The sequence below is a fragment of the Periplaneta americana genome, chromosome 2 (assembly GCF_040183065.1).
Source record: "Periplaneta americana isolate PAMFEO1 chromosome 2, P.americana_PAMFEO1_priV1, whole genome shotgun sequence".
Lineage (NCBI taxonomy): Eukaryota > Metazoa > Arthropoda > Insecta > Blattodea > Blattidae > Periplaneta > Periplaneta americana.
Genome location: NC_091118.1, coordinates 27170437 through 27186210, shown reverse-complemented (window position 1 = coordinate 27186210; position 15774 = coordinate 27170437). Strand labels below are relative to the sequence as shown.

The 15774-nt window shown below is 34.8% G+C and overlaps 1 protein-coding gene across 2 annotated transcripts in view; it reads left to right on the top strand.

The window, feature by feature from the left end:
- LOC138691251 (CYFIP-related Rac1 interactor B) overlaps positions 1–14618 on the top strand; it is a 92199-nt gene extending 77581 nt beyond the window's left edge. The window contains exons 4-10 of one of the 2 annotated variants that reach the window (XM_069813084.1): positions 242–344; positions 621–757; positions 4049–4252; positions 5693–5772; positions 5849–5975; positions 11811–11881; positions 14071–14618. In XM_069813084.1, coding sequence (XP_069669185.1) covers positions 242–344; positions 621–757; positions 4049–4252; positions 5693–5772; positions 5849–5975; positions 11811–11881; positions 14071–14137 — 789 coding nt within the window. In that variant the 3' untranslated portion in view covers positions 14138–14618. The remainder of the gene's footprint in view (positions 1–241; positions 345–620; positions 758–4048; positions 4253–5692; positions 5773–5848; positions 5976–11810; positions 11882–14070) is intronic. The other variant, XM_069813076.1, reaches the window with a different exon arrangement.
- The last annotated feature ends 1156 nt before the right edge of the window (positions 14619–15774 follow it).

The following is a 15774-nucleotide window of genomic DNA, read 5'->3' as shown; positions in this document are numbered from 1 at the left end:
GCTGACCATGATAATATCTTTGAAAAATATTGGAGTGCAAGAGGTCAAATGACTTTATTGTCAAATGCCTGGCATTAGAAAACAACACCATTATAGTCCATGGTGCTTATGCTTGCTTATTCACTTCAGAACCTGAAATGGTTGCCTTCAGTGAGAAATTCACATAATAACTTTAATGCTGTATTTTCCGTTCAATAAACATTTGATTCGTTCCTGATACTAATTAATTTTTTTTTTTCAGGCAATCTCTACGCCAACAGAAGAGTTCCAACAGAGGGCATGGCAAGCGGTAATGCCATTGGTCTCTAGATTGAAACGATTTTATGAATTTTCTACAGAACTGGGTAAGAAATTTAATAAATAATACAAGTGTTAAGGCTGCGAGTGCAAGTATTTTGATAGATAATAAATTCAACACGAATTGAAAATTCCTACACAACTCTTAATGATTTATGCAGTAATTTGAAGGGGAAATCTCTTGGCAAATGCTTGGCGTCATCCCACCAAAATATAATATTTCTGTTGCCACTTCTTTTGGTGCTAGATAACTGTGTAGTTGGAACAGCATCGTTAAATAATCATTATAAAATGTTATATTTGTTATTTATGTCTGTTCACAGAGGTGGTTGTGCCCAAGATACTGTTCCAGCTGTGTTCAGGACCGATGACGCCTACCCAACACCTCGAAACGCAGCAGGCTCTTGTGAAGCAATTTGCTGAGATTCTTGAATTCGTACTCAAGTTTGATGAGTATAAGGTATGGCGTGAGATAAAATATTAGATTGTAATTACAACCCGAAGGCTTGTCTTAAGGGTATATGTACGTGAACGACCACAAATATTGTCAGAAAATGCAGGCTCTAAATTTCTAAAATTTTATAAGGAAATGAACTCACAATTGGACAAAAATTACAAGGTACCACAACAAGACTTATTAGAACTTAAATATCTGATAAAAGTATAAAAAAGATTACTAATGATATTTTTTAGAATTCACATTTTACTTTAAATTAAATTTTCCAATATTTGAAAATTTTCACACATATTATTTCATAACTCCACAACTATTAGAGATATAAATCTGAAATTTTGTACACTTATTTAACATGCATTTATACAGAAGGTAGACTACAATAATGCCCATTTCTTTGAAAATAAAAGAAATTAATTCACAAAACATTATGTAAATTTTAATATATCTTATATAGGACAATTAAAAAATTAATTGTATTAAAATAAACAACTCTACATGTCTGAGAGTAGTCTACTTTTCAGAAATAAGTGTTTATGACATGCAGGAAAAATATTAAAGATGTCAGAGAGACCATAACAATATTATGGTTACCAAACGATGTAACTGCAGAATTTTTTTTTTTTTTCATACTTTGATAAAATTGGTTTGAAAAATGTTATTAGTAACCCTTTTTATACTTTAATCAGATATTTAAATTCTAATAAGTCTTGTTGTGGTACCTTGTAATTTTTGTCCAATTATGAGTTCATTTTCTTATAAAGTTTTAGAAATTTAGAGCCTGGATTTTATGATAATATTTGTGGTCGTTTACGTACATATATCCTTAAATACAGTACTTGCTGAATATGTAAATAATATGATGATAAAAAGTTAAAAATACGTAAAGAAATGAATTAATAACTATAAACATTTACATGTTCTTTGAAAACACGAATATTAACAGAGGGCGCAAGTTTAAGCTTTTGGAATTCCTGTTTATAAATAAGAAACATGTTCAAAATGTTCCTTTTTTTCAGCTCCTATAAGTTATATAATATTTTATATATATATATATATATATATATTTATATATTAATTTATTTATCTATTTATTTATTTATTTCTAGAATATGCCATTAGGAAAGTTCAGGATAATAGACAGGGTTTGGAGTTGAATGGGTTACATCAGCTTCTTGTCTATGCAGATGACGTGAATATGCTAGGGGAAAATCCACAAACGATTATGGAAAACTTGGAAATTCTAGTTGAAGCAAGTAAAGCGATAGGGTTGGAAGTAAATCCCGAAAAGACTAAGTATATGATTATGTCTCGTGACCAGAATATCGTACGAAATGGAACTATAAAAATTGGATATTTATCTTTCGAAGAGATGGAAAAATTCAAATATCTTGGAGCAACAGTAACAAATATAAATGACACTCGGGAGGAAATTAAACGCAGAATAAATAATGGGGAAATGCGTGTTATTCGGTTGAGAAGCTTTTGTCATCTAGTCTTCTGTCAAAAAATCTAAAAGTTAGAATTTATAAAACAGTTATATTACCGGTTGTTCTGTATGGTTGTGAAACTTGGACTCTCACTTTGAGAGAGGACCAGAGATTAAGGGTGTTTGAGAATAAGGTTCTTAGGAAAATATTTGGGGCTAAGAGGGATGAAGTTACAGGAGAATGGAGAAAGTTACATAACGCAGAACTGCACGCATTGTATTCTTCACCTGACATAATTAGGAACATAAAATCCAGACGTTTGAGATGGGCAGGACATGTAGCACGTATGGGCGAATCCAGAAATGCATATAGAGTGTTAGTTGGGAGGCCAGAGGGAAAAAGACCTTTGGGGAGGCCGAGACGTAGGTGGGAAGATAATATTAAAATGGATTTGAGGGAGGTGGAATATGATGGTAGAGACTGGATTAGTCTTTCTCAGGATAGGGACGCGGCAATGAACCTCCAGGTTCCTTAAAAGCCAGTAAGTAAGTAAGTAAGTTTATTTATTTATTTGGTTGCAGTACGTTACAGTATTTAATGACAGTTATATAACTATCACTCACTTATCAACATAAAAATTATATATATACATAGGCAGACCTTCTTACATTATATGCACACATACATTTAAAATTTTATTTTACATAACTACTGAAGCTTTCCTGGCGATGTGATAATTCAAAACGTTATCGACTTCCAGCCAGGTAATAAGCTGGTGATCCACCAATGTATCGAGGATGTTCATCTTCCTCATCTTCAGAGTTAACTGGTAATTAGGGAGATATCTTGCTCCTTATTTAGGCTAATTTCAATAATACTGAGGTCCTGGCAAAGTGTTCGGGTTACTGGGATTGGAGAGTATAGGAAACCCTGGCCATAGCAGCGGAAAGCGGTAACCTGAATCGAGACTCTGGTCTCCAACTCAGCAAGGACATCGACTATAAAATTTCTTAATACCCAGACTGCGGCTCGTAATCAATGGAGGACACATGAGAACATGTCTGCCGGGCCTACCAAGAGACCCGCGGTCAGTCAACTGCACCGCACAACTCAAGACAACATGTCAGCCGTGTTCACGCTGCGGTCCGCAACGCATTGGAACATGGACAGCCAATCAGTGCCCAGCTCCTCGGCTGACTACTCCCTCCGGCACTATAAATAAGGAGCAAGATATCCCCCTAATTACAGTTAACCCTGAAGATGAGGAAGATGAGCATCCTTAAAACATCGGTGGATCACCAATTACCTGGCTGGAAGCCCGAGAACGTTTTGAATTTCTTTTACACGTCTTTTAATTATAAGTTATATATCATTGCTGTACCTCTAAAATCCGCTATGTGCAGGAGAAAGGAAAAAAAACATTACCACTTTTAATTTCCTTTATTTTCAAAGCTACTTTTGGTATAAATTCTTAATTTTTCATGTAAAGATTGAAATTATACCGAAAGTGGATTTGAATCTCAAAGGAATTAAAACTGATACTTTCTTTCCCCTGAAAAATCTGTTTAAAGCACAGCAAATTTTCGAGGCGCAGAGACGATATATAATTTATATTTTATTTGCAAAAGAAAACCTCAGTCATATTCTTAATACTTAATAACCATAAACTAAACACAATAAAAAATATTAAACTGTAGACTTATTACTATGTTCCTAATGATAAAAATAAAACAAAGACATATTCACGCAACCATCGCGATTGTCTGAATCCCCTGTAATTATTATATTTATGTATATGGTGTGAAGATCCAACAATGTGCACAGAAGGGGAGGTTTTGATAAGTTTCTTGGTGAATTATTTGTGCAGATGAAGACTCCAGCAATCCAGAACGATTTCAGCTATTATCGGCGTACGATCACAAGACAACGTATGTCTAGCCATAATGGCTTCGAGCACCTGGATACGAGGGAAGTGACCAATGAGCTGGCCAATCGCATGTCTCTGTTCTACGCGCATGCCACTCCTATGCTGAAAGTGCTCAGTGAGGCCACTTCCACGTTTGTCAAAGAGGCAAGTAAACTTTTCTTCACTTCTTTTCGCAACATGAAATGCATTAGGATATAATATAATGTAACGTATGTACGACAATTTGTATCGCGAGAATTCGTCCCAAACAATTTGTCATAACACCATTGGTAGAGAATTCGCCCCAGGTTTGTAACAAATAAGTCCCAGTTTTGGAGAAATATTTTATATCACAACTTTTAGTCATACACCATTAAGTGTGCTGTGTATTACATTAATAGTGAGTAAAATCCAGCATTAAATTTTAGAAGACCTACAGTATGTATAGTATGTATAATATTTTGTGTACAAGTTCATTTTAAAAATCATTACCCAAGATGGTGTCCAAACATTGTCCTTGTACTCCTGGTAGCAGGAAACAATTTATTTCACTTGACTGTCCACTTTTTGATATCGTCTCTCGTTATTTTTAGAGGATCCATCAGTGTCCAGCTGAAAAATTTGACTGCATGGGCATTCCATAATGACATACATTTTTACATTTTCTTAATTTCTACTTCTTACTTCTGCCTTATTTTCACAAAAGAAGCTGTCCGTCCTTGCCTACAACAATCTTGTGTCAAATGATGGCGCTGTTACTGCTTTAGAAACGGTGAAACATTTTGTAACACACCATGATCACAATTTGAGGGCATAGTTTATTCATTAGTCAAAATAACTAACTTTTTTGTGAAATAATCACGTGTTATTAAATAAAGATCACACTGGAAGAAGAAGGTAAGTCAATATTGTAAAATTTTCAGGATTGGAGTTTGAAATGTGATATATCAGCCAACTTTGACTTTAAGCAGCTACACTTTTCTAAAAATCTTATATTCTTCGAGAATATATGTTATAAATTTGAGTATTTATCTTTAGGACTCATACTCATGTATGTTGTGGCTTTCATGTAACTGTTTTCTTAACGGGCACCAGTTTTTACAATGTGGCAGTTACATCACCCGACGTAAACCCCCATTATGCAAGGGGGACCGCACCTGTCGTTGGTCAACGGGTCCTTCGGACCTAGCCGGGAGGACTAAATAGTTGTTATTTAGATCCACTAACCTTTCCCTCATGTTCAAAAGTATTGGAAAGCACGACTGCTAATGGCTTCATTGCCAAATGCAAGGCACTAGACAACAACAACAATTTGAGTATTGTATTATAGAGTCAAATATGGCTCAACTGTGAAGTTATAAATTTCTCTTGTGAAAATTTTACTAAATTGACTTAATTCATTCTTCCCATATGAGTCTTCAAATGCTATTTCAGATGTTATTAAATGCCATTTCAGTTATACGTTTTTCTCACTTATGCATTTTTTATTTCAGGCCCATAAAAATGTATAAATGAAATGCTTTTTAGAGGATTATTTGTTTAGAATAGACATTTTTCTAAACAATGAGTATTTGGTAATTACTGAAGAGTTCTTGTTTGTTCCAGAATTCAGACATTCCAATAGAAAACACAACAGAAACCTTAAGTACAATGGCGAAAGTATGTCTTCGCATGTTGGAGAGCCCGTAAGTAGACTCTTAGAATGCTGTGTTGGTTGCACTTCTCATGTGGTTGCGTACTGAGCCCTTTAAATCGTTGCAGGAACCTTATAGCTCAGTTCCAGCGTGAGGAAACGCAGCTGTTCGTGCTGCGGGTCATGGTGGGGCTAGTCATCCTGTACGATCATGTCCACCCACAAGGAGCATTTGTTAAGGCTTCCAATGTAGACGTAAGTATTACAGTAAAAGTCCATTTTAACATCCCATTTCCTGTTAAGTCCCAGCCAAATTACCATAAGAATACTTACTTACTGGCTTTTAAGGAACCCGGAGGTTCATTGCCGCCCTCACATAAGCCCGCCATTGGTCCTATCCTGAGCAAGATTAATCCATTCTCTATCATCATATCCCACCTCCCTTAAATCCATTTTAATATTATCTTCCCATCTACGTCTCGGCCTCCCTAAAGGTCTTTTTCCCTCCGGCCTCCCAACTAACACACTATATGCATTTCTGGACTCGCCCATACGTGCTACATGCCCTGCCCATCTCAAACGTCTGGATTTAATGTTCCTAATTATGTCAGGTGAAGAATACAATGAGTGCAGCTCTGCGTTGTGTAACTTTCTCCATTCTCCTGTAACTTCATCCCTCTTAGCCCCAAATATTTTCCTAAGAACCTTATTCTCAAACACCCTTAATCTCTGTTCCTCTCTCAAAGTGACAGTCCAAGTTTCACAACCATAAAGAACAACCGGTAATATAACTGTTTTATAAATTCTAACTTTCAGATTTTTCGACAGCAGACTGGATGATAAAAGTTTCTCAACCGAATAATAACAGGCATTTCCCATCTTTTTTCTGTGTTTAATTTCCTCCCGAGTATCATTTATATTTGTTACTGTTGCTCCCAGATATTTGAACTTCCCCATCTCTTCAAAAGATAAATTTCCAGTTTTTATTTTTCCATTTCGTACAATATTCTCGTCACGAGACATAATCATATACTTTGTCTTTTCGGGATTTACTTCCAAACCTATCTCTTTACTTGCTTCCAGTAAAATTTCCGTGTTTTCCCTAATCGTATGTGGATTTTCTCCTAACATATTCACGTCATCTGCATAGACAAGCAGCTGATGTAATCCGTTCAATTCCAAACCCTCTCTGTTATCCTGGACTTTCCTAATGGCATACTCTAGAGCAAAGTTAAAAAGTAAAGGTGATAGTGCATCTCCTTGCTTTAGCCCACAGTGAATTGGAAACGCATCTGACAGAAACTGACCTATACGAACTCTGCTGTACGTTTCACTGAGACACATTTTAATTAATCGAACTATTTTCTTGGGAATACCAAATTCAATAAGAATATCATATAAAACTTCTCTCTTAACCGAGTCATATGCCTTTTTGAAATCTATGAATAACTGATGTACTGTACCCTGATACTCCCATTTTTTCTCCATTATCTGTCGAATACAAAATATCTGATCAATAGTCGATCTATTACGCCTAAAACCACACTGATGATCCCCAATAATTTCATCTACATATGGAGTTAAATTACCATAAGAATAATTTAATTAATTCCCGCTCTTAAGGAAACTGGTTTAAGGAAAATCCCACTTTTGAAGTAGATTTTGTGATAATGAAGCCCGAAATATCGAACCAATTTCTAATAATACCAGAATATTTGATAGTGCATCTCGTAGTAATGCGGTATCACACAGCGGCAGTATTCTGTATTGTCTTGCTATCACAGAGTGGTTGCTTTGCTTGTTTTGTTCTCGCGGGTTGTGTGGATCCCGTTTTCTTTCCAAGTTTTTTTTTTTTCTCTTTTCTTATTTCTATTCCTTTGTATTTTATTTTATATATCTTGATTACACAACTTTTAACACTGTATCACTTCGGAATATGTATGATAAGAACTTTCTTGTGTTAAATATTTAACACAAGAAAGCATGAGTGACAAAACGTAAGAAAGTGACAAAGTGAAAAGAGTGATAGTGACAGAAAAGACAGTAAGGCAAGGGAATAATAGTGAAAAAGGATAAGATACAAGTAACAACCAGAGAGTGATAATAAGTAAGTAGTGATACAAATATAATAAAGAGAGCGAATTGAAATATAATGAAACTGTAGAAACTACTTCGTCTGAAAATATACAGATTAGATATATATATTATTTTAATGTACCGAAGTACATATGACATTTCCATGCAGATATTCTGCTTCATCATACGATGAAAGAGTAATGGAACAGAGAAAAATCCTGGCACCGCACAGTGGTAGAGAATGCAAATTTAGCGGGACATATTAATAACTTTTCAGCTACCTAACAGATTTTTATGAAATTTTATACAGTAGTTACAGGTAGCATATATGTTTTATATACAAGCTCTCGTTACGTTGGTATAAGGGGAACTACCCCTTATAAGGGGGCGAAATTAGACAAAATTAGTAACTTTTCTCCTATTAAACAGATTTTTATGAAATTTTACAAAGTAGTTACAGGTAGCAAGTATGTTTTGTATACAAGCTCTCGTTGCGTTGGTATAAGGGGAACTACCCCTTATAGGGGGACGTAATTAAACAAAATTAGTAACTTTTCTCCTATGTAACAGATTTTTATGAAATTTTACAAAGTAGTTACAGGTAGCAAGTATGTTTTGTATACAAGCTCTCGTTGCGTTGGTATAAAGGGAACTACCCCTTATAGGGGGACGTAATTAAACAAAATTAGTAACTTTTCTCCTATCTGATAGATTTGCATGAAATTTTACAAAACAGTTACAAGGAACATATATGTTTTCTATGCAAGCTCTGATTACGTTGGTATAAGGAGAACTACCCCTTATAGGGGGCACAATTAGACAAAATTAGTAACTTTTCTCCTATTTAACAGATTTTTATGAAATTTTACAAAGTAGTTACAGGTAGCATGTATGTTTTGTATACAAGCTCTCATTACGTTGGTCTAAGTGTAGCTACCCTTTATAAGGGGGCGCAATTAGACAAAATTAGTAACTTTTGTCCTATCTAACAGATTTTTATGAAATTTTATACAGTAGTTACACTTTGTACATTTGTTTTGTGTACAAACTCTGTTTACGTTGGTATAAGCAGAAGTGCCCCTTACAGGGGGATGCATTTAGACAAAATCTTATGGGGGGAAAAATGTAACATTTTAGGTTCTATTGCACCTTCTGGGCACTCGGGAAGCTTATTTGGTACATAAATAACAAGCTGTCATCTTGAATTCTCTGAATTATGCTGCGGAAGCGGATTCGGTTCACAGATATTGAAATAACTGCAACCGAGAAAAATTGCACTACTGCACCTCGAAAGAATAGTGCTCATAAATTATTACTTCCGCAAATCTGCGCACCTTAAGACTAGATTTAAAATAGAGGTAAATAGTGGAGGAAGTGAAAAAAAATCATTTTTGGACGAACGAAAGGGGTTTTTTTTTTCTCTACCTTAGCAAAGTCTGCACTCAATGGTTATATTTATATTTTGTCCCGTGTCCATTTATGCTAATTTTACATACTATAATAACATTAAATGTAACAAAAACAAACAGTGTTACATACCTAAAGAACTACTTGACATGTTGGTACCAAATATGAATGGAATCGACCACTTACAACAGAGTTACAGCACAAGGAAAACGGCAGACTCGCGGCGCTTGCTGAGTAAGAATGCTGGGTGGCGAAATGTGGCATGTTACCGGCTTCTTATCTCGCTATGCAGCCACCTCCGCTGATAAAGATAATCAATTGAGTGTTACTCAGTTATATAGGAAAAATAATTTAAGGATTTAATTTCATTTTTTTACATGTCATTTTTCTGCATTTGTCCTCATAAATATGGATTTTAGACCACTGTGCGCCGGAGAGAATTTTTCTCCGATCCATTACTCTTTCATCGTATGATGATGCAGAATATCTGCATGGAAATATCATATGTACTTCGGTACATTAAAATCATATATATATATATATATGATATGCGTAAATCACTTCGTGATTTAAGACGGCGCTTATTCCGTCAGATCCCGGCCAACTAGTCGCTCATTACGAGTGCACCTCAGCACATGTGTGGACTTCGGTCCTAGGTTCATAGATATCTATGACGTAGTGCAGAGGGCGGCCACTAGAGGCAACCCAAGAGTTGGAACTTAAAACTGAGACGATTCTTCCGACGCCGGGGTGGAATCCGGTGTGGCTTGGTGGATAAAGCATCAGCACGTAGAGCTGAAAACCCGGGTTCAAATCCCGGTGCCGGAGAGAGTTTTTCTCCGTTCCATTACTCTTTCATCGTATAAAGATTAGATTAATGGGAATAAGTGGTCAGTGGACGTTTGTGATTCAAGTGAATAAATAAGTTGACAACTATGGAAGAATTCAACTAATGTAAACAATGTTGGAAACAATAAGAGATTGAGAGAAGTGATTGTTTAGTTGAATGAGATCAGTAAGAATAAGATAGATAACTAGGAAAGGGAAGGGTAAATATAAGAAGAAGGGAGGGAAACAGAGGTGAGGGACGTGATAGAAAAGTGATCAGGGTCATTTATATGTAATAGCCGGAGGTTTAGAAAAAGCGTAAGCAGAATGTTATGTATGCAAGGGAGTGATGGCACTGTATACAGAAATGTGAAGGGCCATCACGACCAACGTAAGCTGGTGGAATAAATATATCATGTCATATCAAATATTTAACACAAGAAAGTTCTTATCATACGTATTTTGTTTATTTTCTCTCTCTTTCTCTTCATCTGCTAATAATGTTTTCTTTATTTCGTTTCTTATAAAATATGGGAAGATAAGTGAAATGAACAATCCTGCATGTTTCTAGACTCTTGTACTTTGCGTGCAGAATTATGTCTACTTTTGGTTGCAAATATTCCAAATCCAAACAGCCTACAGGCTGTAGTTAGTCACTATATTTAGGAAAGAACACTTCTTTATAGGGTAAAGGTTGGTAATATTGTGATAGTTCTTTTTGAGAATTTATTAAAACTTTACTGAGTGAGAGGAAGATTGGTTTTTTGCGTCAACGTATTAAGGGAATGTTCGTGGACAAGTTGCTGCACAAAACCGGTCCTTCTCTGGCTCAGTAAAATTGTAAAAAATTCTCAAAAAGAACTATCACAATATTACCAATCTTTACCCTACTTCAAATAGTAGTAGTAATAGGAAGTATTCTTTTTCCTAAGCTCATTTGTTAAATGCGATTTGACCAAAACAAAGTCTATATACAGGACGTTCCAGCAATAGTACTGGTTTATTCTTCGTCCGCTGGGGGGCACATGCTTGAGTGACCGCCTGCAACCGGATCCTTAAATTCATGGTACTTCACCAAATTAAAACTTACATGCATACTTACTAACCATAATATGTTGTATTTAACATTAATTATTATATGTTATATTAATTACAGAATTTTATATTCACCGTCATGACAGTAGCTGCTGAGAATGTTGACTATTTTGTGCTGTACAGAGTTCATATCGCCATAATAAACCATCATTCACATTCCAACTTCGTCAATTTTTTTCTTCTGTAACCACATGAGATTGTGGTTGTTTTTTTCCGTCAGTTACACAACCTGTTTCAATAAAAGTTTTCACTAACTGTTTTATTGCCCTCCTGATCGGAACTGGACGGCCTGGAAAACTATTTCTAAATTTGCGCCTTGTTTTTCCATACGATTTTTTTTTTTCGTATAATAAGTTTTCACAAAGTATGTATATTCAAGCACAGAATATCTCACCATTACGCAATCTCCACGTGACATGGCACAACACGACACGACTCCTCTACATATTCCAATCTCAGACTGACTAGTCATTGAAATATTACATAAGGTATTGAATGCCGAGTGAAGGGGAACTGGCCGCCCGGCAGTTGCTCAACCACCACTGCCACCTAGTGGCCGACAAATAAACTGGTACCTATCACTGGAAAACACTGTAGTTTAACATCCATGTTACTTTTAAAGTCCGATTTTTGTTGTATGCAACGAAGTATAAATGCGGATTTATTTTGTTGGTATGATTCCAGGTTAAAGGGTGTGTGAAACTCCTAAAAGAACAGCCAGCTGCCCGTTCAGAAGGTCTTTTGAATGCGTTAAGGTTAGTCCTTATTTTTGAAGTGACAAGGTAATAATTCATTTGGCAGAACACTTTTACCAATTATACCAGAATTGATTCTGATTCAATCTCGGTGTGTTTTAATAACTTATTTAATGACGCTATATCAACTACAAGTTTATCTAGCTGCTATTAATACTTATCAAATTATTTGTTTTAACTGTGGTGTTTCATTAAACATCATAATTTCTACAGCTATTGACAAATTTTCGGAATATTTTTAACATAAATGTTTATGTTAACTCTCCGAATATTTCGCCCTACACTGTAGTTCCGTATAAACCATTTATAATAATATTATATAATAATAATAATAATAATAATAATAATAATAATAATAATAATAATAATAATAATATATTATGAATTTCATAGTATGCCATTTAACTGTTTACTATTATTAAGTTAATGCATAAGTTTGTAACGTTTTTGATCGTCATCATAACACTACGTTATTAGGAGATTGTTTATCATTTGTCATTGTTACTTGTGCTTGTAAATACACCTTGAATTTGTCGGATTTGGAGGAACTTTGTGCTATTTGTGGGCTAAAAAGGATGCAGTGTCAACTGAAAAAAAACATCTCTGACATATTCTTCTGTTTGAGTTTAATAGAGGAACAAAGGCAGTGGAGGCAGCTTGATACATTTCTGCCGTGTACGGAGAGAATGCCACCGGAGAAAGCACTGCAAGAAAATGGTTTTGTCATTTCAACACACAACATCCCGTACAAAAGTTACTGTCCATCCACCGAAGATGATGTTATGTATCTGGTGGGAACTACGAATTGCTTTCCAGGAATGTGACATAACTTCCGACATTTATCGCCAATAACTCGGACGACATGCGGCCGCAATTGAAGAAAAACGACTGGGAAGATTGCATAAAGTGCTGCTGCAACACAATAATACATGTCCACATTTCACTAACATTATAAAAGCAGCTATTCAAGAACTTGGTTGGGAGGTGATTCCACATCCTCCGTATTCTCCCGATCTTGCGCCCTTAGATTTCCACCTTTTCTGTTCTCTATAGTCTTCAAGGAACTCCTTTGTTAACGAAGCTGCTTTACATACTTGGTTTGACGACTTCTTTAATTCCAAACCAGCAGATTTCTTCAGATGTGAAATCGAAAAACTATCCCAGTATTGGCAGAGAGTCATAGATGATGTAGGAGAGTACTGTATATTACTGATTAATGTCTGCTTTCTATTCATCTGAAATAAAAACTTTTGTCACAGTGAAAAATGCTACGAACTTTTGCATCAACCCAATATGACATTCGTATTCATTCATTCATTCATTTATTTTATTCCACAGATCTTACATGAGCAATGAAGCTTTAAGATGTGGAACAAGTCAAAATTGTACAATATTACAATTACAATTTTTACAGTTTTACAATTTAGTAATTTTCTACAATTTTTACAATTTTGTGAAATTTTTTACAATATTTTGGCGAGATGTAGTGAGATGAGGTGAGGTCCGAGGATTCGCCAAAAGATTACCCGGCATTTGCCTTTTGGTTGGGGAAAACCTGGGAAAAACCCAATCAGATAATCAAATCAAAGGGGTTGATGCCGAGGACTCGCCATAGACCATCCGGCTTCAGTCCCACGGCTGGAAAAAACCTCGGAAGAAACCATTCAATGAGATTAAAGGGGGATCCAACCCAAGCCCGAACGCAGCTCCGGTTCAGCAGCCCAGCAAGTCTGCCGACTGAGCTACATAGGTGGCTCTACTAAAAATATACAATACATAGCCATTCAGATTATTAAATTTACAAACACAAATGATCATTCATCAGTTGAGCTATATGTATAATACAAAACAAGTAAGTTAATTAAATTTAAGGCATAATCAGTTGTGATAGGCCTATACAGAAATTGATAATACATATCATGCAAACTACTTCAAATTACAAACACAAACAATTTATCAATAGAGCTGTACAGCTTACTATTCAATTTAAAGCATATACAATTCATCAGCCAAAACTATACAAACATATACAATACAAAGTAAGCAGATTAATTCAATTTACAAGCATACTTTCATTAAGCTATACAAATTTGTATATTATTATATTGAAAATATCCGGAACTCGACTTTAAAAAAATTTTAATTTTTGTATGGATGCGTGGGTATGTACAATTTCTATCTTGTTCCAGGTATACAACGAAGCACCTGAATGAAGAAGCTACTCCAAAGAATATCAAGAACCTGTTGGCTGCATGAGAGTTGTATAGTTAGACAGAACAATTTGGTGTGGGCTTGAGAAGCCTCAGTCACATGACACAAAGTGTTAAATGTTGAGACAACACATCACTGCCTTAGTGCAAGTCGCTGCAACATTTTGTACAGATTATACAATGGGGTGGCAACATGGCAGCATGGTAACACTTTTCAACTGTTTTTAAGTGACAAAATTAAGGCGTGGCCTACTTTAACTTGTGATAGATTTCTTTCTATCGTTACTTCAAAGAAAAAAGCTTGTTATTCTGATTTCAGAGATGCTGTTTTGCAGTTTTATTGCATTTATGAATTTTATACTTCGAGATTTGTTTCTGAAGTTGGTTATCTTGTTAATAGTGAGATTGTGATACTTCGGTACCATTTAAATAGCTCTATTGCGAACTTTAAACTCACTTTCAGTTACGTTTTTATAAATGTAGTTATTTTAACAACACTTTCCCTCAACGAGTTTTTTTTTTTTTTTCGGATTATGATTGCAAACTATTTTTGTTTAAGTAACTGTGATCAGGGAATCGAAAAAATTTCAGTTAGTCGTTATGCTTCTACACAAAGTTGCATTATAATTGAAAAAGTATGGTAATTTACAAAGATAGGAGATAAATAAAGAACAAATTTTTAAATTTATAATGAATGGCTTGACACATCTGCAATGAAGTAAAATTATCATAGTTTGTACCAGTACTCTTAAAAGTTTTACATGTTTAGTATATATCGTTTTCGAAACAGTCAATTGTCACTCTTGTTTATTAATTTATTTAAAAATGTTTCTCATTATGTTCGTTACGACCATAAATCATAATGAAGTTTTTAATACGAAATTACATATAGTATTAATACCGGGTAGTAATTATTTTGTATGACGCAAAAAATGTGGCAAGAACCCAGAAAAACATGAGAGATGGGAAATCACAAACAGGTGAAATGTGCGAGATCTGGGAAAAGAAAACAGTTGGCAAATTTAATTTTAGGATAGAATTTTTTACATCTCCACAATAAAAAAAAAATAAAATGATTCTGGTTTTAGAGATTTAGTGTGCAGTATTTATTTAAGAATTTTATACTTGCAGATTCGTTTTTTCAGTCTGTTATTTTATCAGTATTGATGTTATGGTATTTTGGTGCCATTTAAATGAATTACGAAACATTTGACTTTTATAAAGGTCAAGTAATGAATTGAAACGAATAAGTAAGTGAGAGATATGTATTAGGCAAAGAGCATAAAATCATTATTTTTGTTTCTCAACTGTCTTCATTATTTTCAATATTTTTGTTTCTCAACTGTCTTCAATATTTTTGTTTCTCAGCTGTCTTCATTACTTTCAATTCCTCTTCCTTTGTGTGGGAGGGTTGAAGGAAAAAACTGCTTGAAAATTCTCGTATGTACATAATCAAAAAATAAAATGTAACAGCTAAAAAATATGTTTCTACTTCCTACAATATGGTTTTGCATTTTGTTAATATGTGAAGTTTAATTAAAATTCAGTACAAAACCAGCTAAGCCGTTTACAATAACTTGAAAAGACACTTATGCAGAAGTCCTTCTGTGAAAGTTCAGGACAGTATTTCCATTATAACCTATAATATAACTTCTAGAGTTGGAAGGGGTGTGAAGTAAGTAA